The sequence below is a fragment of the Canis aureus genome, chromosome 8, assembly GCF_053574225.1.
Source record: "Canis aureus isolate CA01 chromosome 8, VMU_Caureus_v.1.0, whole genome shotgun sequence".
Taxonomy (NCBI): Eukaryota; Metazoa; Chordata; class Mammalia; order Carnivora; family Canidae; genus Canis; species Canis aureus.
The window spans coordinates 76,888,949-76,914,845 of NC_135618.1; the positions used below are offsets into that span (position 1 = coordinate 76,888,949).

The 25,897-nt window shown below is 39.4% G+C and overlaps 1 protein-coding gene and 1 pseudogene across 6 annotated transcripts in view; both read right to left on the minus strand.

Moving 5' to 3' along the window:
• The window catches only part of RABGEF1 (RAB guanine nucleotide exchange factor 1), a 69,015-nt gene that overhangs the window by 4,282 nt on the left and 38,836 nt on the right, over positions 1-25,897 (minus strand). For 3 of the 6 annotated variants that reach the window (XM_077908340.1, XM_077908342.1, XM_077908339.1), the window contains exons 4-8: positions 23,755-23,924; positions 9,506-9,587; positions 8,492-8,624; positions 7,169-7,260; positions 2,397-2,653 (exon numbers count right to left, since the gene is read on the minus strand). In XM_077908340.1, the coding sequence (XP_077764466.1) occupies positions 2,397-2,653; positions 7,169-7,260; positions 8,492-8,624; positions 9,506-9,587; positions 23,755-23,924 (734 nt within the window). Of the gene's footprint in view, positions 1-612; positions 777-2,396; positions 2,654-7,168; positions 7,261-8,491; positions 8,625-9,505; positions 9,588-16,624; positions 16,784-23,754; positions 23,925-25,897 lie in introns of those variants that run through there. The other 3 variants (XM_077908341.1, XM_077908344.1, XM_077908345.1) reach the window with 3 other exon arrangements.
• Positions 13,253-17,656, minus strand: LOC144319769 (grpE protein homolog 1, mitochondrial pseudogene; annotated as a pseudogene).

Sequence of the window (25,897 nt, forward strand, 5' to 3'; positions counted from 1 at the left end):
GTTAAAAGAAGTAAGAAAAGACTGAGAGTTTTCATGGGCTTTGACAACTGGCAGATTTTTCACTTTTGTTAGAGCAGTTTCACTGAAGCACAGGAGTAGAAGCCAGACTCTGAATCAGACAAGAAGATGGAGAAATAAGGTGCAAACATAGTTAAGGCTGCAGGTCAAGGCTCTGGGAAGTGGCAGGAAGCGGTGAACCAGCAGCCTCCATTGCTGACCATGAGGGCTACCCTCAAACACCTCCTGGTCCTGCTCATTTCTTCTACTACCAGTCATGTCTCCATCCCATACTTCTCAGGGATTTTCAGATCATCTAATGTTCCCTAGATTAGGAAGTAAATCCAAAAGGCTCTTCTCTAGCAGTCAAGAACATGTTTCAATTATGTTAAGAAATGAGTACTTCGGGGCACCTGGGGGCTCAGTGGTTGAGCATTGGCCTTCGGCTCAGGTCGTGATCCCAGGATCCTGGTTCGAGTCCTCTATCAGGTTCCCTGTAGGGAACCTGCTTCTCCCTCTGCCTATGTCTCTGTCCCTCTCTCTCTGTGTCTCTCATGAATAAATAATTAAAATATTAAAAAAAAATAAAAAAAGAAATTAGTACTTCAGGGGTACCTGGGTGGCTCAGTTGGTTAAGAACCTGCCTTCGACTCAGGTCATGATCTCAGGGTCCTTGGATCAAGTCCCGTGTCAGGCTCCCTGCTCAGTAGTGAGTCTGCTTGTCCCTCTCCCTCTGCCTGTTCATGCTCTCTCTCTCTCAAATAAATAATAAATACAATCTTTAAAAAAAAAAAGAAATGAGTACTTCAGTCACTTAAACTTTTTTGGGAAGTATAGTTTAAACGACCATGTGTTTGGAAGGATGATAAATACTGCAAATAATGGGAAGATCCCTGGGTGGCTCAGTGGTTTGGCAACTGCCTTTGGCCCGGGGCACAATCCTGGAGTCCCGGGATCGAGTCCCGCATCAGGCTCCCGGCATGAAGCCTGCTTCTCCCTCTGCCTGTGTCTCTGCCTCTCTCTCTCTCTCTCTCTGTCTACCATAAACAAACAAATAAATAAATAAATCTTAAAAAAAAAAATACCTCAAATAATGGAGAAAGCATTGTTCTGAAAAAGAGCATTCCTGGGATGGGTTAAATGGGTGATGGATATTAAGGAGGGCACTTGAGGGGATCCCTGGGTGGCGCAGCGGTTTGGCGCCTGCCTTTGGCCCAGGGCGCGATCCTGGAGACCCGGGATCGAATCCTACGTCGGGCTCCCGGTGCATGGAACCTGCTTCTCCCTCTGCCTGTGTCTCTGCCTCTCTCTCTCTCTCTCTCTCTCTGTGACTATCATAAATAAATAAAAATTAAAAAAAAATATTAAGGAGGGCACTTGAGATGAGCACCAGGTATTGTATGTAAGTGATGAATCATTAAATTCTACTCCTGGAACTAATATTACACTGTATGTTAACTAACTAGAATTTAAATAAAAACTTGAAAAAAGGAAAAGAGCTCTCCAAAGTCGAGCAGCTGAACCCCAATGGTTGAGGGTGATGAATGACAGGTCCAGGTTTTGAGGGACTGGAAGCTTATATACTTTTGGGAACCCATTTAAAGGAAAACACAATACAAAATTAGGTACAAAGGTGAATACATATTTACGATGTAAAAACAAATCATAACAAATTTCTGGACGTCTTAGAGATTCAAGTACCATCTATTTAGACAATTTACTAGAAACGCTTCCTTATGTAACATTAGCTTTCTTTCCCTATTACCCTATACAACTTCCAACATAGGAAAGAAAGCACAGAGGGTGTTTTGAGGCTTAAATTCACTAGTAAACCTAGTCTACAGCAAACAGACCAAAGTGTAGTCGTCAGTAAAAGAAAGTACTCAGCCTTACTACTTAGACATATATACTGTAATCCTGTCTTGCCTAGGATCAATTAGCACTGTTAACAGTACTTGAAAATCATTTCACATGCTCTAAGCTGACCCTTTTAAAATCTCAGTATTCAGTTCTAAGAGATCACTTATAGAAATAAAACAAAAAATAATTCTTAAGTCCTTTAAGAAAAAAATAAAAATCCATGATCTGATTCATTCATGGTTAAACAACCCAACTAAGTGAATGGCCCTTTTACCCAGGACCTAGGAGAGCGATGGCCAACAAGCAGCAGAGATCCTCCACATGGCTATCACGTTTTCCATACGAGTACCACAATTTCTGGTCGAGTACTGAGAGGTGAGGAATTTGCATGGTCACGTGTGCTATGTGACACCAAGCAAGCATTCTCAGCTCAACTCAGAGGCATTAAACAGTCACTAGACCGTAAGTGATCTGTTACATCCCTAAAATAAGTACTTTCATTGGTTCTTCTCTGTAATTCCAAGAAATCAAATATTTACCAGATTGGTGAAATAGTAGCCATCCTCTCCAGTCATCAATCGGCTTGGGTTGCAGAAGCGGGTGATATACTGGATATTGGACTGAAGACGTGGGGGGTTGCCCTTCAAAACAATGTAGATGAGAGTTGGTAAAAAGTCATCGGCTGAGGCTGGCTCATTCTTGGTGATCTTAATAGCATTGAAGATGTGCTTGCTACACTTGGTGATGCAGGCCAACTTATCTCGAGGTACACGCTTTGAATCCATTTCAATGATATCTATAAAGCAGAAAAGACACTGCTTCCAATGAGAAACAATTCCATAAAAGAAGCATTAGAATAATCATTTTTTAATCTATCGAGTTACAGCGGTACCCTCGCTAACCCCTTCTATGGCAGATAATTTAATATATAAAAAATCTGGGCAGCCCCGGTGGCTCAGTGGTTTAGCGCTGCTTTCAGTCCAGGGCCTGATCCTGGAGACCCAGGATCGAGTCCCATGTCAGGCTCCATGCAGGGAGCCTGCTTCTCCCTCTGCCTGTGTCTCTGCCTCTGCCTCTTTCTCTGTGTGTCTCTCATGAATAAATAAAATCTTAAAAAAAAATCTGACCACAAAAAAACATAAGCACTAGCTCATTCTTTCAGGATGTGTGACCATGAACCAAACACTATGTGCATTATTTCTGTGCTCCATGAGCCTATTTCTTTTTCATCTTTTCATCCCTACTACTGGGAAGGGAACTGGCATTGAGAGAAGTTTGATAATTTGCCTAAAATTATATAGACAGTAAGTGACAGTGGGAGGATTTGAAATCCAATCTGACTCTATTAAAAATCAATGCTTTTAATCACAATGATAAACTCCTCATGAGCTCGTTGAATAATTACAAAGAGTTTTTCCTGATTCTCTTCCTCTAGTACCCTGTTAAAGTCAGTTTAGAAAGCATACTGCTTTTTGGAAAAGTGGGTACAATACAAAGCATCACTGTATTGGATATCAAACTACAGCTGCTGAAATCTATCCACATATAGGTAGGTCAGAGCAGCCAGTCCCCATGGCATATAAATCCTCAACAGCTATAAACATCTACAGCACCTTTATGACATTTATACCTACTAGTTAGCACAGAGGATAGAGCAGGGTATAAAATTTAATCTCATAAATACCATTCATTTCCCTCAGAGAAAAATTACTTCATTGTCTCTAACGACCACCAAGTGGTGGGCTCTTATAAATGCACTCCCTGTGTCACAAAGACTAGGGAGTAATAGGGAATAGTTGTCAGCACCACTAGAACCACACAAGAAGGAGGGAATGTGCCCTCCGATGTGCGTTTCTGCTTGCAATCTGGAGCAACGTGAAAGAAACAACTGAGGCAGGTTAATTTGACAGCAATTTCTGGCCAATAGCGGGAATAAGAGTTTCCAATTCAGACAGGATGGTGGTGCACACCGGAGTTCTTTCTGCTCCCAGCTCCCATCCCTGAAGTTGGTGCCCAGGGGACCACCAGCCATGGAAGAGCAGGTGGGGGGTGGGGGGCAGAGACATAGGACAGTGTGGAGGCCAGATTTTAATTTATTAATGCTTTCATTCCCTGTACCCACACGTCTGTCATGTGCTTTTGCTTATTTTATAGCTTAGTTCCTTCAATCTTTTAATTATGGGTTGTAATTATTGTTAATATATCTTAGTCTACTTTTTCTATTTGAGTAGAACATATTACAAAAAAGATTTGGGGGAAGACTTTTTTTTAAAACCTTTTTTTACTACTTTAATTTATCCTATTTAGCTTCCTACCTTTTATTATTGGTTTTTATTCTTTATTTTAAACTTTTAGCCACTTTCCCATTAATGTTTATTCTTTTATCTGGAACCATGTGTTGCTGCCAATGCCAAGAGGGAGAGCCTAGAGTGTAAAAAGGAAGAGAAGGGGGATGCCTGGGGGGCTCAGCGGTTGGGCACCTGCCTTTGGCTCAGGGCGTGATTCCAGGATCTGGGATCGAGTCCCACATTGGGCTCCCTGCGGGGAGCGTGCTTCTCCCTCTGCCTGTGTCTGTCTCTGCGTCTCTCTCTCTGTGTCTCTCATGAATAAATAAATCTTTAAAAAAAAAAAAAAGGAAAAGAAGGGAAGGAAAAAAGGAGTAAGCATGGGGGGTGGAGATTCCTCCCACACTCTTTGTTCTACAGTGACCCTTCCCCTTCCTAGCATCCTTTAAGCCTGAAAGAAGTTTTTAGGGGGGAACTCCCCAGCACACTGCTGGACTCCCCAGCACACCGCTCTAAAGCGTAAACGAGGGGATCTGGGAGAAAATAACAGAACAGGAAACTCATAACTGTATTAATTCTTCTACTATTTCCCACCCTAGTCTGTCTATTATTTACTTTTCACAGCCCTCAGACACCTGAATTGTGTTTGCGTTCAAGGTTTTTATGTGTAATCAGTAGGAAAGACGGGCTGAGTGTGGGCACTCCATCTTGGCAGGAGTCTAGTTTTATCTTTAATGAAGTTTTGAAAACAAAGTAGGCTACACCTGTTGGTCATGATTTCTCAATCTTGGCACTAATGATATTTTAGATAGGATCATCCTTTTTGTAGGAGACTGTCCTGTCCTGCAGGATGTTTAATTGCATTCCTGGCCTCCACCTACTAGATGACAGATGTCAAATGAAATGGAAAATGCCTCATTCAGTGTATTTATCAACAAAACTGACAGTGCTGATTAGTAGTAACACATGGGATGATTTAGAGAAATTTAACTGATGTCTCCATTTTTAAGACTACTGTTACAGACTATACTCTCTGGTTGCTCCTGTACTTAGGCTAACAATTTTAGATTAGGAAGAAAGTAATCATACAGCCTTGTGTAATCATACACAAAATGTATCTGCACTTGGATTGGCAAGATATGGGGGCTAAGACAAGAAAGAGTAGGAAGGCTTTTAAATTTTTGTGGTCAAATTCCCACTATCAAAGAATCTCCTCAAATTCTTTTTTTTTAAATTATATTAATAAACTGTTGATATACTGAAATCCTCTTAATTCTGTTTTTGTTTTTCATTTGAGACACACACACAGAGAGGACAAGCAGGGGAGCAGCAGAGGGAGAGGAAAAAGCAGGCTCTCTGCTGAGCAGGGAGCCCGAAGCAGGGCTCAATCCCAGGACCCTGGGATCATGACCTGAGCCAAAGGCAGACGCCCCAACTGACTGAACCACCCTGGCACCCTCTCTTAGTTCTATTTTTAAGCAAACAATGGTCTGACTCTTGTAGTTTCTGGTTTTACAAGGTCTATCCTATGGCATTTCAAAAAAGAGTCTGGGACATAAATTCCTATGAATTACTTAAACATAAACCAGTTAGTCTTGAACTTGGCCAGAGTCTTCAGAAAAAAAAACAACACAAGTACAAGGCCCCATATTCAGGCTTCTCATCTTTATTCTCCTATGAAGTTCCCAGAGCAAAAGGCAGGAGTGAGAGTGGGCTTTGACCCAGAGCAGTCAATTCATGAAACCTACAACACAGCCTTGCAGAAAAGCTCTGAACAACAAAGATAACAGTATTTAGCTAGGCCAGTTAGACTCTACTAGTGGAATTACAGAGAATAATTCATTTAATAACAGGAGTTAAAAAAGCAAAGATATACAAAGAGAAGCAGAACCTGAGAGAGTGGAAGAATCATCTTAATAATAGTCCCTAGAAGGCCCTGTGAGAGTCCTGCTTCCTTTCCTACTTGACAGTATCTTAAGCAAACCCTCATTTCTTCCTCTAGTTCTTATAACCAAAGGAGCCTACCTGATGGCTTGCCCCCAGCCAATGCTAACAGCAACTGATCAACTTTCTTTCTCAGAATTTCATTAACAACTCTAAATAGGCAAGTTTTTCCAACTCTTCTTAATAAAAAAGAACCTGACCAAGGTTGGATACCTTCTCTAGTAGGAAAAATTTGTTTTGATTCTTTTTTATTTTTTGTAACTTTCATGGTATACTTCTTCTGCTGGGCTAGTCCTATGAATAAGAAACAGAAACTTTATTAGGTGCCTAGACCTGTCCAGGATGTGGAGCCACATCAGTTCAGGGTACTTCATTTCCATCTTGAGCAAACCAAAAAAATAATCCAAAGCACATCTCTGACTAACAACCAATTAGAGAGATATTATTTTAGTATATACCTGTAGCATGGAGATTACCTTGCCCCATCAAATCTCTTCCTCTCTCCAAAATTATTTTGAATATATAAATGTAACTGAGTTTTAAGAAATTTGCCCTAGCTGGGGTGTCTGGGTGGCTCAGTTGGTTAAGCGTCCAACTCTTGACTTCGGCTCAGGTCATAATCTCAATCCCTACTGTTGGGTTCTGCACTCGGCATGGAGGCTGCTGGAGATTCTCTCTCTCCCTCTTTCTGCCCCTCCTCTCCCTTCCCCCTGCCCCCATCACTACTCTTTCAAAAAAGAAAGAAAATAAGGAAAAGAAAAGAAAGAAAAGAAAAGAAAAGAAAAGAAAGAAAAGAAAAGAAAAGAAAAGAAAAGAAATCTGCCCTAACTGCATTTAACCTTAGTTTAGTTCAATGCCCCAAGAAATAAGAGACCCAGGTCACAGAAAGTAAAGAAATGTAGTTCACCTACTAAAATAAATGCTTCAAATTCAGAAAACTAGCACACTTACAAATTGCTTTTACTGCATTTCAATATGTCTTTGGCAGTCTGCATTTTAGGTACTTTACTATCTCTATGGTATGGACTTATGTTAACTTCAAGGGAGAAACATCCAGATAAAAAAGCTCTCTGTTCACTGACCTGTGATTGCTTTCACCACCATATCAGATACTTCTGAAATTTCTTCATTAACAGGGACACAAAGCATCTGAGGTGTAACCCAGTGCAGGGCTCTACAAAGAGGGAGAGACAATAAAAAAAAAAAAAATTCCAAGAACGGGCAGTCATTTGTCTGTCATTTCTTCCTTCAGTGAAGGGGAAATACAGGCACCACTGACGAATGAGGCAATCCTAGGCCCCACCACGTTGTGCATGAACATCTCAGGAGCTCAGGGGAAGTGACCAGAATTCTAAAATGAGGCTTCTCTTCTGCATTTATCACAAGAAAAGCAGAAGACAATTATACTGGTTGAAATGAGATTATACTGAGGCTGAAAGATATCTGAGACTGAAGATTTGAGAACTGCGGCTCCTTTCTTCATTGTACAACACCATAATGTCCGTTTAGGTTCTGCCCTCAACTTCTGAGGCACACCAGAGGTGGCAGGAGATCAACGAGCATGTGTCACTGCAGTCTGAATCCCTGAATTTCCTGGTCACACCCTAGCTTCACAGAAGAGATTCTTGCCTGATGAATGCTCTCACCCTGTACATCAATCCAAAGTCCATCTAGTTCCTCCTGGCTCCATCTGCCACCTTCTCAAAACCAACTCTTCGCTTCTGGTGTGACACTATCAAGAAGAGATCTACTAATGACCAGCCTCACTGTTTGGGAATCCTGTTTGGACTCCTAAGCCCCCTCCTCCAGGAGCACCTTACCACAACCAGCCTTGGACCCATGCCCATATTCAGATAGCCTATTTTCTAAAGGTTTCATTGCCACTGGAATACAGAGCCCTGGGGCTCACTCTACCGCCCAGGGAAGATGGAGTGCTTTGGGAAGTGTTATCAATCCCGTGTGAGTGGGAAGATGTGATCAAAGGAACAGCTAAATAATGAGCACCTCTAGTAGGGAGGAGGAATAATGACACCTACTGCTTTCACATGGATATTTACAGCTTCTTGCCTGACAAGACTGTTAATGAAGTGAGAAAATAATGAAATTTCCTCCTGTTCCTTGGAAATTTTGGAGATTTGAAACAATCTCAAACATCAGATCGGCTTCTTTTCTAAAGCTGCTTAGACTCAGATGGATAAGCAGGAAGGTGATTTCAGCCCTTTTCTTCTATCAATTTACCATAGTCCTTTTCCGTTTGGCATCATGAAGAAGATTAGATGCTCAGGGTGGTGGGTACCTTTGCTGGGTTTTTTGCTGTCAAGGTTTGAAATGCAAGGGCCGTGTTTTCCCACAATGTGTTCTCTTGATGGTAGAGAGTAAATACAAAACAAAGCAAAACAACTAACCTGATCCTCTTCTGAATAGCGAGATCTTTCTTCTCATCATCGGTAGTTTCTGGACAGAACACATATTTATAGAGACGAGTCATGATGTACTTTTCAATCTGATCCATTATCTTTTCAACTCTTTCTGGAGGCACTGAAATATCCAAATGGACACAAAAGCTCAAGAGAAGGATGGACAGTTTAAATTAAGAGTAAGTTTTCACAGCTTTTCCTACATAGCAAAAAACTAATTTACTAGTGATACATTAAATATATCAAGAAACAAAAGCTTAAGATGTTACATTAAAAAAATACCGTTTAAAAAACTTACAACTTTTGGGACTGTTTTTTTTACAGAATCACTGCTTCTAACTGTAACTGTTTTGGCAGTGGGAAGATCTCAGCAGGGGTCCCTCCCCACGGCTACATCAGAGGAGCACTTGAAATTCCCAAGACTGAGAATGATGGCAACTCACTCTTTCATTTTCCTGAGGTTTACTAAACAACCTTGGAGCTTTTAGAGATGAACAGGTAGAGCTTATTTCTCAGATATACATATATGCTAAGGATATCCTAACGCCCAACATCAGGGGAAGTCAAATTCAAGAAAAAAATCTCTAAAAACCTACAGCTCTAAGTCAGTGATTGTCAATTTTTTTTCCACTCCCCACCCATCTGAGGAATACATGATGACGAAAAATGACTTACCAAAATGGTGATCCAAGACGGGCATTTCGTTTAGAAACCCCTAAGGGGTTTTAATAGACTCTGCCCCTTACCCCTAATGGAATGATTAAACATTGTGCAATAAATTACCCAACTGCTGTGATTATCTTGGAGTGATACACATGGTGGTGGTATTCAAAGGCCCTCTAAGGGTAAGACCAGTTACCAGAATGTCAATGGAGGTGTTTATAGGACAGAGTTGGCAAACCAGCCAGGCCATCAGATAAACAGAGAAAGTACTAAGAGACAAAGCAGTCCGATTCTGTATAATACTAGCAACCCTTTTATGGCTGGCTAACAAAACATTACCTTTTCCACGAGTCTGCATTCTTTCAGCCACATTCTGGTAAAAATCCTGAGTACACTCTGACTGTTCCTCAATGCTTAAATCCTGAAACAAAGGGACAAAGAGGCTGAAGAAAGATTATGCATAAATCTGAAGCTGAAGAAAGATTATGCATAAAGCTCTAAATTTTACAAAGTTTCTAAAACCCACTTCTTAACTGGTGCTAATCTCAAAAAAACCTACCAATTATATTAACTCTGCAGAGAAGAAAAACCAATCCTTTAATGTTATTTATAACATCCCATGACCTCTTACTTCTTTTTGCTACATATATATTCTTACAAGGATATAATGCATATTTTGATAATTTACACATTTATGTACATTTTTATTTATCTGACCTATTTAATCATTTCTGGTGGCTTTTTCACATTCCATTATATTAAATGATTTATTTAACCAATCTCTACCACTGTACATTTGTGTTCCTTCTCTTTTTTTTTTTTTCACTATTATGCACTACAGCTATAAATAATTATGTGAACTGTTTCTCTTGGATTATTTCTTTGTGATATATTTTCAAGAGTGACATTAATATGGGCACCTGGTGTCTCAGTGGTTGAGCGTCTGCCTTTGGCTCAGGTCATGATCCTAGGGTCCTAGGATCAAGTCCCATATTGGGCTCCCCACAGGGATCTTGCTTCTCCCTCTGCCTGTGTCTCTGCCTCTCTCTGTGTCTCTCATGAGTAAATCAATAAAATCTTTAAAAAAAAAAGTGACATTAACAGTTTAATAAATACGAACAACTTTATAGCTCTCAGTATCTACTGCAAGATACAATCCTCAGAAACTCCAATGTCCAGCCATTAACTATGTATGTGTGTTTATTTTTCCATGGCCCCTACAACAATGAGCTTTATAATGTTCCTTTGCGTTTATTGATTATATACGTATAATGTGTACATTTATTCTCTATTTTCTTCTAAAGAATAAAGGCTAAGTAAAATAAAACTACAATTCAGCATCTAAAACTACAATTCATCTATTCAACTGAATAGATGATAAAAAAAAAAACATGGAGTGAAACAAAATGGAGGAACAACACAAATGTGGTCCTTGAAGATACAGAAATTAGTTGAATCAGCCCATATATATTTATCTGTAACTAAACTTTCTAAGCAATCATCACTAAGACAAAAATAGTCACATAATTGGATGTCCAAAATGTAAAGTGAACTAACTCTCCAGGTGAAATTCTAACACCAAACCCCAAAATTTCTCCCAAGGATTCTCATAACTGTTAAGTATAGCTGCTCTCCCCAACTCTGATCTTTCTTGCTTTTCAATCTATCCTGCACACCACAGTCATCTCAGATTCAGATCTGGACACAAAATCAGATTATTGTCAGAGTGTCACACCTCCAATGGTTGTCCATGAGACAGATGCTGAAGCCTGCACTCAGCACCACCTTCCATCCTCCTTCTTGCTTACCCTTCCAGGTGACCAATTTCCTGAGGGTCTGTTTTTAGTTGCCGCACCTCTCTAACATTATAAAGTTATTCTCTGTATTACTTTTGCTGCCCTCCAGTCTTTCAAATGCTGTCCAAGGAAGGCTCTGTTCACACCTTCACCTCTTCTAAGACGTAATCCTTCATCCCCTTAGTCAAAGTAACTTTGTGGGTTTCACAGGACTTACAGAGCACTTTGAGAACCCTGATAGCAGATCTTTTTGTTTTCTTAGCTAGTTTTTTATATAAGAGCCATTTGGTTGCAGCACCTGGGTGGCTCAGTGGTGAGCATCTGCATGCGGCACCTGGGTGGCTCAGTGGGTGAGCTCAGGCCATGATCCGGGGTCCTGGGATGGAGTCCTACCCTGCGAGGATCCTGCTTCTCCCTCTGCCTATGTCTCTGCCTCTCATGAATAAATAAATAAAATCTTATTTTTTTTAAAGAGCCATTTCACTGAATTAAAATCAGGCCCTGGGCAGCCCGGGTGGCTCAGCGGTTTAGCGCCGCCTTGGGCCCGGGGCCTGATCCTGGGGACCCGGGATCGAGTCCCACGTCGGGCTCCCTGCATGGAGCCTGCTTCTCCTTCTGCCTGTGTCTCTGCCTCTCTGCCTCTCTCTTTGTCTCTCATGAATAAATAAAATAAAATCTTAAAAAATAAAATAAAATAAAATCAAGCCCTTGTCTAGTAAAAACGCAGTACGAAGCAAATTTTATACATTTTGAAATGTTAAGCTTTTATTTATATTCACCACAATTTCCCAGTGCTGGTTTCCACTTTATCTTTTATTTTTCATTACACAGCTTTAAAAAAAGTTAATATCACTAAACTTTTCCTTGGTCCTTAAGAATAATTCTTCAACAGTTCAATTGCAGCTTGAAAACTGTTTTAAATTTCTCCACAGAAATAAATATCTCTACAGTTGAAATAAATATCCTGACCTACTTTACTAATTTACTTCTAAGTTTTTTCATGTTTAACTATTTGGTGGGAGCGTAAGGTACACAGTATAGAAGACAGACCATAAGTAATCTATTACAAACCTCCTTGTCGTTTTCAGCAGCAGGCAGTAAAAAACAACGCTGTTCCACTGTCCTTCTTGTTTCCCCAGTTGTCATATAACTGGCTCCTGAGAAACTGAATTTATTTCTGGAATCCCTGGTTTATTTCACTGTCCTATAGTTGTGATGTCTTTCATTTTAGGATATATTTTAAAACTGGCCAGATTTAGAAATCTATCCTTCCAAATTCTTGCTCTTTGCTTCACCTCACAAAAAGATTATATACTATATTTGTTTTTTTCTAGAATAAATATAACATTGTAATTTAAATTTTTCTTAGCTAGATCCAAACTTTTAATTCTTTGAATGAATGTCTAGCTTTCCTTATTAGACTGTTTATTACTATTATCTTTAAAAATTTCGGGATCCCTGGGTGGCGCAGTGGTTTAGCGCCTGCCTTTGGCCCGGGGCGCGATCCTGGAGGCCCGGGATCGAATCCCACGTCGGGCTCCCGGTGCGTGAAGCCTGCTTCTCCCTCTGCCTATGTCTCTGCCTCTCTCTCTCTCTGTGACTATCATAAATAAATAAAAAAAAATTTTTTTTTTTTAATTTCTATTTTTAGGGATACCTGGGTGGCTGGCTCAGTGGTTGAGCATCTGCCTTCAGCTCAGGGCATGATCCCAGAGTCCCAGGATCAAGTCTCACATTGGGATCCCTGCAGGGTGCCTGCTTCCCTCTGCCTGTCTCTCTCTGCCTCACTCACTCACTCATAAATAAATAAATAAACTTTAAAAAATAATAATAAAATATAAAATACTATTTTTAATACTGTGCTAGGTTTTTTAATTTTTTATCACTACCAGGTCATAACTGTAGCCGAATTTTGTGAATTTATCTTGTCATGTTGCTGAATTTACACTTCTATTAGTACACTTGGATTTTCCTGATATCGTTTTTCCTGAATTTTATAGAAATTGCACTTCTACCCACTCTAAAAGCACTTGCTGCATGATTAGAATTGCCAGCCAATGTATCAGACAGGGTATAAAAAAATTAATAAAAAGCTCTGAGAGCATTCAACTTGAATGGGAAGACTGAATGCAAGTAATTATAATATTCTATGAAAATTAGGGATCCCTGGGTGGCGCAGCGGTTTGGCGCCTGCCTTTGGCCCAGGGCGCGATCCTGGCGACCCGGAATCAAATCCCACGTCGGGCTCCCGGTGCATGGAGCCTGCTTCTCCCTCTGCCTATGTCTCTGTCTCTCTCTTTCTCTCTCTGTGACTATCATAAATAAATAAAAAATAAAAAAAATTCTATGAAAATTATTAGCCAGAAAAACAAAGTGCCACAGAGCATACGGTAAATCTTTTACTTATCTTTCTTATTCCATCTATTTTCCAACAATCTTCTCTAAATAGGTATGGGTAGTAGCAGTAAGTATTCTTGTTTTATACTAATATGTATGTGAGACAGTAGTGATGTTTCTAGTAATGCTCACAAGAAAGAATGTCTCCTTCATGCTTTGTGGTGTAAGGTCCAGCAGATCCATTGCTATTCTGTGAGAAATGTCCTGACCCTACCCACCCACTCCTGCTGCTGCTTCTATATGAGGCAGGATGGGATTCCATCTAAGCATGCTCAGTTTGTACAATACATGGCTTCCCTTTTTGTACTCCTACTTCCCAATGAGACTTCAAGCTTTTGTTTCCTACCTAGCCCTCATCTATCAATCAATGAATTTATATTTTAAATCCTCTAAGCTTCATCCTGGCACTCAATTAGATCACCAGACAAATATATCCATGGGCTAAACAATTTTAAGTTCACGGAGAATATTTCTTCAGAGAGCTCATTTTATTATTATTTTTAAAAGATTTTATTTATTTATTCATGAGAGACACAGAGAGAAGGAGGTAGAGACACAGGCAGAGGGAGAAGCAGGCTCCATGCAGGGAGCCCAACGTAGGACTCAACTCCAGATCTCCAGGATCACACCCTGGGCTGAAGGTGGCGCTAAACCACTGAGCCACCCTGGCTGCCCCAAAGAGCTTATTTTTAATACTATGCCTGGACTTTCATGTGGGTAAATCATAAGCAGCAGCTACATGAAGAATGTGTCCATAAGAACATGTTTATAAATTCCAAATACCATCTAATTATCCTCTTCTCTTATTCTTACTTTAAATCACTTTCTAAATCTTTTCAAATCCTTTCAAGTAAGTGGAATGGGGGAAAAACAAATTAAGGGGAGTGGGTTTAAATAAACAAAAGGACTATCATTATGGAGTTTATGAGATGAGACTGTAACAAACTTTATTTTTATGATATGGGGGATTCACTTAGCATTTTAACATAATATTTCTTTTTCCTTTATGATGCTATAATTTTTCTTGTGATTCTTTCAGTTTATGTACCTTCCACAATAGATTATCTATTCTTTCCATCCACTTAAGTACCTCAGATATGATTACTTTTCATTTGCACCAAATCTCAATACTTAGAACAAACTACACTGATTCTTAGGATTATTATTAGTACTGACTTCTAACAAAAACACTATGACCTTTTAAAGGCCTAAATAGCCCCTTTTACTAGTGGTAATGAATCACCTATTCCTCCTCTCACTCCACACAATCATCACAATTCTGTTACTATTCAGACAATGTCTTTTTATATTTCTATTTCTATTGCACAGACTTTACACTTCACTACAGTATTTTACAATTTAAAATAACTCCCCTGGGATACCTGGGTGGCTCAGCGGTTGAGTGTCTGCCTTTAGCTCAAGTTGTGATCCCAGGGTTCTGGGATCAAGTCCCACCCACATCAAGCTCCCTCCCCACAGTGAGCCTGCTTCTCTCTCTGCCTAGGTCTCTGCCTTGCTCTCTGTGTCTCTCAAGAATAAATAAAAATAAAATCTTTAAAAAATAAATAAAATAAAATAACTCCCCTGCCAATTTGTCCTCTTACCCTGTTTTAGATTCTTTATAGGACTTATCATGTTGTATTACACATCTATTTATTATCTATTTTTTCCACTAAAATGTGAGCTCCATTAGGGCACTGTTGATCACTATATCCCCGGTGCCCAAAACGGCCACGCCTACGGCTAGTGCTCAATTAGTTGAATGAAAGAAGAAATAACTGTGACCATTTTTCATTGCTCCTCCCTTTTTAATACTGTAAAAATACTGGGAGACAATTCTACACAGATTTCTTCTATTTCCACATATCTTGTGTGAAGAGCCACAGCTGCCTTTGTTCTGCACTATCGTTTCAAGGACAATTGTACAGAACTATCCTTGGAAGACAAGAGATAGTGCCTCCTTCAAGTAAAAGGGTAGATTGTCTACTGTCCAGAATAATAAAAATAATGTTTACATGTGAGGCAGAGGTCAGGGAAGCTTACTGCCCAATATAAAAGATTCTCTTATCTAACTTTACTCACTGCATGCACAGCCATTTCCCGGTTTTTGCATGCCTTGTAGAACTGACACTCCAGGAATTTGGTACAAATGCTGAAATACTTTGGATACGGCTATCACTGTGAGTAATAATCTGGCTTTCTTTTCTGCCAGCATCCATGAAATGATGGCAGGCTAATTTATTAACTTCCAAGTAGAGAAAAACACAGATCCTTCACAGTTACTGTTAAAGGAGCTAAGTGACAGGAGGTTTGTGTCAGTAAACTTTTAGGTTCTACAAAGTTTCAAAATGTTTTTTTCAGTTTTCTAAGAAAAATCACAGTCTAGCCATATTAATGAGCCTCTTTCCTCAAGTATTTTTAAACTATTGCCTGGGATTATCTTTTCTATAATGTCTACGTGTAAAGTCATCTTTCTTTTTTCCTAAAATTTTTTCCTTTGTAGTTTGATGGTGGATGAATTTCTTATATGCTTATATACTGACAGGTACTTTCCTAATTGTCTGGTTGAAATTTTTTTTTTCCCCAACCTGTTTTGAGCCTTTGACTCTTTCCTTAATTGTATTTTCTCTGTTGTTCATCTGGAACTCTCATCTTTAGAATTTGGAATTCCATGTTTTGTTTTCTGGTTTGGTTTTCTTTTGCACTGTAGTTAACAGTTTGATTTATTTAGGTATGAGGTTTTATGTCCATTACTCTTTTTAAATTGCTAGTTCCTTTTGCCTTCAATTATATATCTTTAAGAAAAACAAACACATTAGGGCCTTAATCCACACACTACAGTGAGATGCAGAAGAACCAAAGAACCACAGTGCAGCCAGGCACAGCCTAGTAACCACAAAGAATTCCCAAAGACACTGTATTCACTTAAGGTACTTTGATGTCACCAGAGTTTGAACCAATATAGCTTATTCATGACACCCTGGAGCTCTAGGAGTGTCCCACTGGCCTCTCCTCTAGATATATGAAACTATTAAACATGGAATCCTAAAAATCAATGACTCCTGAATTAGAGTTCATTAATCCCGTTGTGTGTTTAGTCACTTGGGTTTTCCAACAAGGTTTGGGAAAAGATCAAAGTACTTATAGATAAGAAAAGATGAGCCAGCCTTTCAAGAGTTATAGAAGCTAGTTAGAGGCAGTTAAGCTTCTTTCACCACACCCACCAGGGCAGGTCTTGGTGTAAGCCCACAAGCTTGTACCTCACCTGTGCCAGCTCTTCCCCTTCAACAAGAATGCAGAACAAAGCCTCACAAACTCAGACTTGGCTCAGTTTGAAGCACTGCTCGCTCAATTCGAGTAAGCTGTGCTTTCTGAACACCTTCTGAATGCGGACTTCAGTCAATATGAGGCTTTTCTACAGGTTTACAGGGTTGTCATCTTTAATTTCTTCTTTTGCACACATTGTGTTGCTTTCTCCAAAATACCTGCAACGTCTAGCAAGTCCTTGCAGATTTCCTAAATATCATATAATTTTGCCTCCTCCACCATTTTCAGCTCCTCTGCAGGAAGTTCTTGGTATCTGTCAAACCTCACTTTTATTTTTCCATAGGCTCTTCTAGTTGCTCTTCTAACTTGACCTTCTCTGCCATAAGTATCTTCTCTGTAGAGGAAGTATCTCTCTTCTGTTCTATTTTGACCCATGTCCTCTCTTCCATTCTAGCCACTGTTCTTTTGTTTTTCAGCTGTACACAACAGGAGAGGGACTGAGAGTCAATGCCAAAGTTGGGAGCCTATCTTGCCAGCCTTATCCACTGAGCCATCATGGATTTAAATTTTCTCTCACATATCATTGTATTCTTCTACATATGTTCTTATTCTATTCATTCATAACTTTCAATATAGTTATCAACTCAACTTTTTATCATTTTTTTTAATCTTTTTTTTTTTAAGATTTTATTTATTTATTCATAGACACAGAGAGAGAGAGAGAGAGAGAGAGGCAGAGACACAGGCAGAGGGAGAAGCAGGCTCCACGCAGGGAGCCCGATGTGGGACTCGATCCCGGGTCTCCAGGATCACACCCCAGGCTGCAGGCGGCGCCAAACCACTGCGCCACCGGGGCTGCCCTCAACTTTTTATCTTTTAGTTCTTATGATGTACAGATTGTACCAGCTCAGATGTTTTCCTATTGTTTTGTCACGTCATTTCTCATCCTTTGTGCTTCTAATTTTAAAATTGGGTCCTGGGTTATTCCGCTATCCCTATTCCTCAAGTTTTTTACCACAATTAAAGCCTATTTTTTAAAATTTTATGTATTTATTTATTTATTTATTTATTTTTTTTTTTTTTTTTTTTTTAAAGATTTTATTTATTTATTCATGATAGTCACACAGAGAGAGACAGAGAGGCAGAGACACAGGCAGAGGGAGAAGCAGGCTCCATGCACCGGGAGCCCGACGTGGGATTCGATCCCGGGTCTACAGGATCGTGCCCCGGGCCAAAGGCAGGTGCCAAACCGCTGCGCCACCCAGGGATCCCTTATGTATTTATTAATGAGAGAGAGAGAGAGAGAGGGCAGAGACACAGGCAGAGGGAGAAGCAGGCTCCATGCAGGGAGCCCAACATGGGACTCCATCCTGGGACTCCAGGATTACACCCTGGGCCGAGGGCAGGCGCTAAACCACTGAGCCACCCAGGGATCCCCCTAAAGCCTATTTTCTTAATTATCGTTTCGTTGTTTTGGATACATGCTTCTGCTCTCCTAACAGTAATTACATAGCAGAGCAAACTACTCCTTGTGTATACATATGATTTACAATAGTGAAGTCATTTTTTTTTTACTTTTTGTTTTTATTTTTAAAAAGATTTTATTTATTTATTCATGAGAGATACACAGAGAGAGAGAGAGAGGCAGAGACACATGCAGAAGGAGAAGCAGCCTCCATGCTGGGAGCCCAATGTGGGATTCGATCCCGGGTCACCAGGATCACGCCTTGGGTTGAAGGCGGCACTAAACCGCTGAGCCACCCAGGCTGCCCAAGTTTTATTTATTCATGAGAGACACAGAGAGAGAGGAAGAGACACAGGCAGAGGGAGAAGCAGGCTCTCTGCAAGGAGCCCGATGTGGGACTTGATCCCGGATCCCGGGATCATGCCCTGAGTCGAATGCAGACACTCAACTGCTGAGCCACCCAGGCGTTCTGTGAAGTCATTTTAAAGCATAGAAGGACATCTATTTTTCTATTTATTCTGAGAAAGAGAAGGTAAATGAAGATATAGCCATATTTTACTATAATTTTCTTCTCCTTGTTCAGGTTTAGAAAAAGTTTTTCAAGAGAATATAGGAAAAATCTTAAGTTTATATAACGTATTAGAATTTCACAGAATGAATGGCTCAGAAAAGAACAATGATAGTAGCAAAAGGTCTACATTGTGTTTGACTGCTTCTTTAGTAAGGAAAAAAGCATATATGAATGACTGCTAATAAAGGAATCTTTTTTTATTTTTAATTTTTTTTATTTTTTTTTAAATTTTTTTTTAATTTTTATTTATTTATGATAGTCACAGAGAGAGAGAGAGGCAGAGACACAGGCAGAGGGAGAAGCAGGCTCCATGCACCGGGAGCCTGATGTGGGATTCGATCCCGGGTCTCCAGGATCGCGCCCTGGGCCAAAGGCAGGCGCCAAACCGCTGCGCCACCCAGGGATCCCTAAAGGAATCTTTTTTTAAAAATTGCATTGAAGGGGGGGCATCTGGGTGGTGCAGATGGTTAAGCACCTGGCTCTTGGTTTCAACTCAGCTCGTGATCTCAGGGTTTTGAGATCGAGCCCTGCATCAAGTTCTGCACTCAGCACAGAGTCCACTTGAGTTTCTCTCTTTTCTTGTGCCCCTCCCCCACTCTCTTGCTCTCTAAAACAAATAAATAAGATTTATTTTAAAAGACTGCATTGACAAACACAAAATTCACTTACTAAAAAGCTTTAATTTGGGTGCCTGGGTGGCTCAGTCGGTTAAGTGTCTATGTTTGGCTCAGGTCATGATCCCAGGGTCCTGGGTTCAAGTCCTGTATTGGTCTCCTTGCTCAGCAGGGAGTCTGCTTCTCCCTCTTACTCCTTCCCCTGCTCATGCGCTCTCTCTCAAATAAATAAAAAAAAGAAACCTTTAAAAAAAAAGAGTAGGGTACACTTTAAGACTAGGGGAGTGTTTCTGAAGGATTTATTAATAATTAACAAGGGTAGGATTTAAACAATTTGGGCAGCAAAAGAATCTTTTTGATTTAACTGCAGTCTGGTGTGTGTGTGTGTGTGTGTGTGTGTGTGTGTGTTTAAGATTTTATTTATTTATTCATGAGAGAGACAGAGAGAGAGAGAGGCAGAGACTCAGGTAGAGGGAGAAACAGGCTCCATGCAGGGAGCCCGACGTGGGACTTGATCCCGGGTCTCCAGGATTACGCCATGGGCTAAACCGCTGAGCCACCTGGGCTGCCCTTTTGTGTGTGTTTTGAAAACGTTTTCATACAAATAAACTTGTAGGAAAAAGTTTATTTTTTGGCAGGGATCTCTTTAAGTTAGAAAATAGGGTTTTCTAGTAATAACGGGAAAGGTTAACATCTAGCTGGGTCTCTATACTAATTTAAAATTACCCTAGACACATAAGGTTTTGTCCAAAATGACAAATGAAACCTATACATCCCTCATTTCATTGGTGACCATATACATCCTAGAATCCATGGTCACTCTTAGGCCTATTTAAAGCTTGGTTCTTACAGTAAAATTCTTAAATTCCAGTTGTTTTTGTGATAAGAAGTTTAAAAAAAACTAAACCTTGTAAGGTTTGCCATCAGCCCCCCATCAGCCATCTTCTCAGTAAAACCTAAATTTTTGCTATGATGACTTCTAAGAAGAGGAAAGTCTGATAACAACATAAATACAAATGATTTTGTGTTAATGATGTAGCTGCTTATCTTGTTTGCAATAAAAATCTCTTATTCTAAAGAACATTAAAAGGAACTATAAGAAATGCATATTTTGGGATCCCTGGGTGGCGCAGCGGTTTAGTGCCTGCCTTTGGCCCAGGGCGCGATCCTGGAGACCCGGGATCGAATCCCACGTCGGGCTCCCGGTGCATGGAGCCTGCTTCTCCCTCTGCCTGTGTCTCTGCCTCTCTCTCTCTCTCTCTCTGTCTCTCTGTGTGACTATCATAAATAAATTAAAAAAAAAAAAAAAAAGAAATGCATATTTTAATATTAAGTAGCTAGTAAGATTAATCGAAAAGAAAAAATGGCAAAAATAAACAGATTTAGAAGAGTCTGAGCAAATAACAACATTTGTTGAACGGAAAAGCATCACGCTGCATTACTGCAGTTTGTATGAATTATGTAGGGGCTGAATGAAATTTCAGCCCAAAGAGATACCTTTCTGGAATGAGCAAATTGAAAAAAAAAAAGTCTGAATACAGATTGCTGTTTCATGACAAAGATAAAATGGCTGAAAGGGGGATCCCTGAGTGGCTCAGTGGTTTGGCGCCTGCCTTCGGCCCAGGGCATGATCCTGGAGTTCTGGGATCGAGTGCCACATCGGGCTCCCTGCGTGGAGTCTGCTTCTCCCTCTGCCTGTGTCTCTGCTAACTCTCTGTCTCTGTGTCTCTTATGAATAAATAAATAAATAAAATCTAAAAAAAATGGCTGAAAAAACCCCAACCTTTCTAGTGTAGTTCTGTAAATATGTTATTTCCTAGATTTGACTCATATGTGGAAAAGGCTGCTTACCATTGGCTACACTAGGATTGGAGAAAACAGAAATGCAGTAGAAAAAGATATGGACAAGAGTAACTCAGTGTTCTGTATCACAGAAATTCTGGGAAGACTACTACTGTGGGATGCAGTAGAATTACATTTGGAGTGCCTGGGTGGCTCAGTCAGTTAAGTGTCTGCCTTCATTTGGCTCAGGTCATGATCTCGGGGGTCCTGGGATTGAGCTCTGAGTTACGTTCCCTGCTCAGCAGGGAGTGTGTTTCTCCTTGCCCTCTGCCCCTCTCACTATTTGTGCTCTGTCTCTCTCTTAAAGAAATACAATCTTAAAAAAAAAAAAAAATTACCAGTTAATGCCAATGTCAACAGGGTGGGCTCAAACATGTAAGTTTTCATATTGTGCAGGTCACTAGAATAAGATGACTTAGAAAGTCTACTTAGTGTGAATAACATTAAGTTAGGGTTTTCGAGTCTTAAGCCTAAGTTAAGGTTTTGAGTTTTGGTGAACTGAGTAGAGAGAGTAGAACCTTTCACTATGACACACTTCATTATCTCAGCAACTATCCAGAAGGGCTTCTTCAGGGACATTTCAGTTTAACAAATATCTGTTCATTATCAGGTATGCACCAGGTATTGTGCTAGATGCCAAACACACATGTATAAGACTTGGCCACTCAGCCACAGAACATTTAGGGCTAGAGCAGAAATGGAAAACAGGCTGCATTGATGGCTCTTCAAATGCAAGGAATCTGAAGCCCTATCCAGTTCTCCTTTTTTTTTGGTTTCCTATCCAGTTTTCTGATATCAATTAGTGATGCCTTTAAAAGTTAGGCATAATGGTATCTGCACCAGTTAACTACCTTTATACTTTAGTGTACTGATTTAAAAGTCAACTAAATTATTACAGAACAAGAGCACATTATAGTTCTGAGCAAAAGAAAAATGAATAAATCGGTTCTGATGAGCTGATAAATGAGCTGACTGGTTTTCTAAAATATAGCATCAGAGTATATGTGCTATATGTACTGTAGTATATATGCCAAAACAGTATAGATATCTGGTAAACATTCTGTATGGGCTAAAGAATAAATAACTACAAAGCCTTAGTTTTTACTTCTGGTTAAAAAGTGAAAGTTGTACACCACATGAGCTCTGATGTTTCCCTACTGAGGAAGTCTATCATTGCTTCTAACTCAAAACATCAATGATCTATGCTTTCTTTAAATGTTACTGTTTACAAATACTTTAGGAAAAAAAAAAACCAACAACAGGGCTGCTTACTTATTCTCAGTGTATCTACACACCAAAAAACAAGAAAGAAAGCTTCTTTTCTCCTTTACTAAAACTGAATTCCATATCTAAAAAGTATTTTGGCAGAAGATGACTGCTTATTAGCCTAGTGTTCCTGACTACAGCTGGAATACAGCCAAGCAGTTCATCACCTTGCTGCTTTATTTATTCCCTCTCTCTCTCTCTCTTTTTTTTAAAAATTATTTATTTATTTATGATAGTCACACAGAGAGAGAGAGAGAGAGGCAGAGACATAGGCAGAGGGAGAAGCAGGCTCCATGCATCAGGAGCCTGACGTGGGATTCGATCCCGGGTCTCCAGGATCGCGCCCTGGGCCAAAGGCAGGTGCTAAACCGCTGTGCCACCCAGGGATCCCTCTTTTTTTTTTTTAAGACTTTCTCACTTTACAGAAGGGGATTTTAGAGTTAATTCTGAGTTTAACAGGTGAAGAACATTACAAATAAAATTGATGATTGTTTACAAAAATGAGTCCCTTTACAAGTAGTCTTATGAATTATTGCAACTGAAATTACAGTTTAGAAATTATGGGTTAAATACACACATGTGGAAGGCACAAGTTCTAGTTTTGACACTGGCAGAATGTGGCTGTGTAACCTTAACAAGTCACTTATCCTCTCTGGCTCTCACCTTCCCCACCTATAAAATAAAGGGACTGAGGGCAGCCCGGGTGGCTCAGTGGTTTAGCACCACCTTCAGCCCAGGGCATGATCCTGGAGATCTGGAATCGAGTCCCACATTGGGCTCCCTGCATGGAGCCTGCTTCTCCCTCTGCCTGTGTTCCTGCCTCCCCTCCACACCCCGTCCCGTGTTTCTCATGAACAAATAAATAAAATCTTAAAAAAAAATAATAATAATAAGGGGACTGAAACTGGATAGTTAAGGTACCTTTCCAAATATAAATTCTAGGTTTCCCTTCTCTACCTGAGCAAGGAGAGGTATTTTGTATCCAAATACAAAACAAAAAACGCTAACATGAATGCTCCTTGATCTAATGACTGTTATTTAGAATTCAAGGTACACTATGTTTTTGGTCTTGGTGGTTTATACTACTTACAAGGTGACAAGTTAGGAAGGCTTATTACTAAAGCACACAATATAAGTGGCGTTGGCGTCAGACTTTCCATGCAAAGATGATCCAAACACCACAGAGTTGCAGTGGAAAAGTACTAGCCTGGGAATTAGGTTTTAACTTGAATCAGTGACATTTCTTAGGTAAGTAATATCTCAGGGTTTTGATTTTCCCAGGTATAAAATGACAAAGTTACACTAGATTATCTCTAAGACCTATCCTAAAATCAAAACTCTATGTTTCTAAGTGGTTACTATCAACCTACCCTTTTGTAATGCATTGCTTCCAAAAACATCTTGGTCTGCTTATAGATTTCTTGGCCTGTCTTGTGGAAGGTCTTGAGAAAGTCTATGAACTCTTTAGACACTCTATCCGTTTCAATGCTGGTTTGCCGGTTTATGGAAGGACTGGGAGCTTTTGCTTCCTGAATTTCTGCTGGGAAAATTAAACATAATGAGTTTTATTACATAGAAGATCCATGCATGGAATTACTTTAAGTATGTAACTTAAGATTATTTAAATTATACTTAATCAAAGTTAAACTTGAATTTAAATTGCTTTATGTTTAAATATTTGGACAACTTTACTTAAAAAGTGAGCTAAATCTATTTTATGACTAGGAGTTACAAGCAGATAAAACTACTATATATATATTCCCATTCAAATAAAAGTTACTCTAATATTTTCTTAGCCAAAATATATCATGCTTTGATCTACATACTTCATTGTAAATACTGAAATAGCACCACTATCTTGAACTTCCTCAAAAACTACACGAGTTACAAAATTAGTCAATAAGTAAAATAACAATCAGTAGAAGCACAAAAATGTTAGGATACTTATAAGATGTTAAATAACTAAAAAATAATAATAATAAATAAAATTATAATAAATAAATAATCTTCCAAATCCGTTCTACTTGTCAACAAGGCTACTCTATATGGAGACTAACAATTATTTACCCACTAGTCAGCTTTCAAGCAATACTGCTCAAAGTAAAAGAATATATCAAAAAGTAGCACAGTAATCATGACAGAACATATAGCAAAGAGGAAAGCGAAACAAATAAAACACTGTCTACTCAGTGGCCGCACAACTCTTTCCCCTCTTCAAATTAATACACTGAAAGTAAAATGGGACCTTTATAGAACAAAGATAAGGGTGTTAAGATAAAGTTAAGTGCTCTTGGACAGCACGAACTACCATCTGATCTCTGATCACGTTCCAAGCCTCCTCATTTTGAACTGTGCTAATTCAATAACTGTAACAAATTAAATTACCTCATAACTTCACAAGTTCTTTCTTATACAAAAAGAAAGATAAGAAGACAAAGTATCTTTTAAATGTACTGAAATCAACTTATTACCTGCTTTCTCAGAGTAACTTCTTATAATTCCACTTTTTGAACTTTATAGTACCTGTGATACATTTTAATGATGAAGCTGCACTAAAATTTTAAGGGAAGACTGGATTATTCAAGGAGCACCTAGGTGGCTCCATTGGTTAAAGCGTCTGCCTTCGTCTCAGGTCAGGGTCCTGGGATCGAGCTCCACATCAGGCTCCCTGCTCAGCAGGGAGCTCATTTCTCCCTCTCCCTCTACTGTTGATGCTCTCACTAATAAATAATAAATATAATCTTTATAAAAGACTGGATTATTCAAGAGACATAAACACATTAGACTACCTAAAAGAATGTACTATTAACTATGGTAAAGATTCCATCTCTCTCTCATTATTACATAACTGATTATCAAACTATGAGATACCTGTTAGACTTATGTTCAAAGTAAAGCAAAAACACCCTTTCTCCTCCAAGCTATACTATTAAGTAGTTACAGAATAAAGTTGCACTTTATAGTTATCTTTCTAAATGAAGTATTTGCATATCTTTCAAATTATCAGGTGTATCCTATGATTCAAACTGTACAAGCCCTAAAATCACCTTAAAAGAAAAAAAATGTGCTTGCTTCAGCAGCACATATACTAAAAGAAAAACACACACACACATACAAAACCACTATATGTGTAGCTAAAAATACTACTGGTCTAAGTCATACAACAATCTGGAAAAAATACTTATAAGCTATATCACAAAGAGCTACTTTTCTTAATGTAAAAGAAGTCCTATAAAGAAGAAAAAAGTCTGGGGCGTCTGGGTGGCTCAGTTGGTGAAGCAGCTGATTCTTGAATTCAACTCAGGTCATAACCTCAGGGTCCGGAGACTGAGCCCCACATAGGGCTCCACCCTCAGCAGGGAGTCTACTTGAGGATTCTCTTTCCCTCTCCCTTTGCCTCTACCCCCACCATTCACAAGCACTCTCTCTCTCTCAAATAAATAAATAAATCTTAAAAAATAAAGAAGAGAAAAAATCTAACAGTTCAACAGGAAAATGGGTAAAGAATTCTAA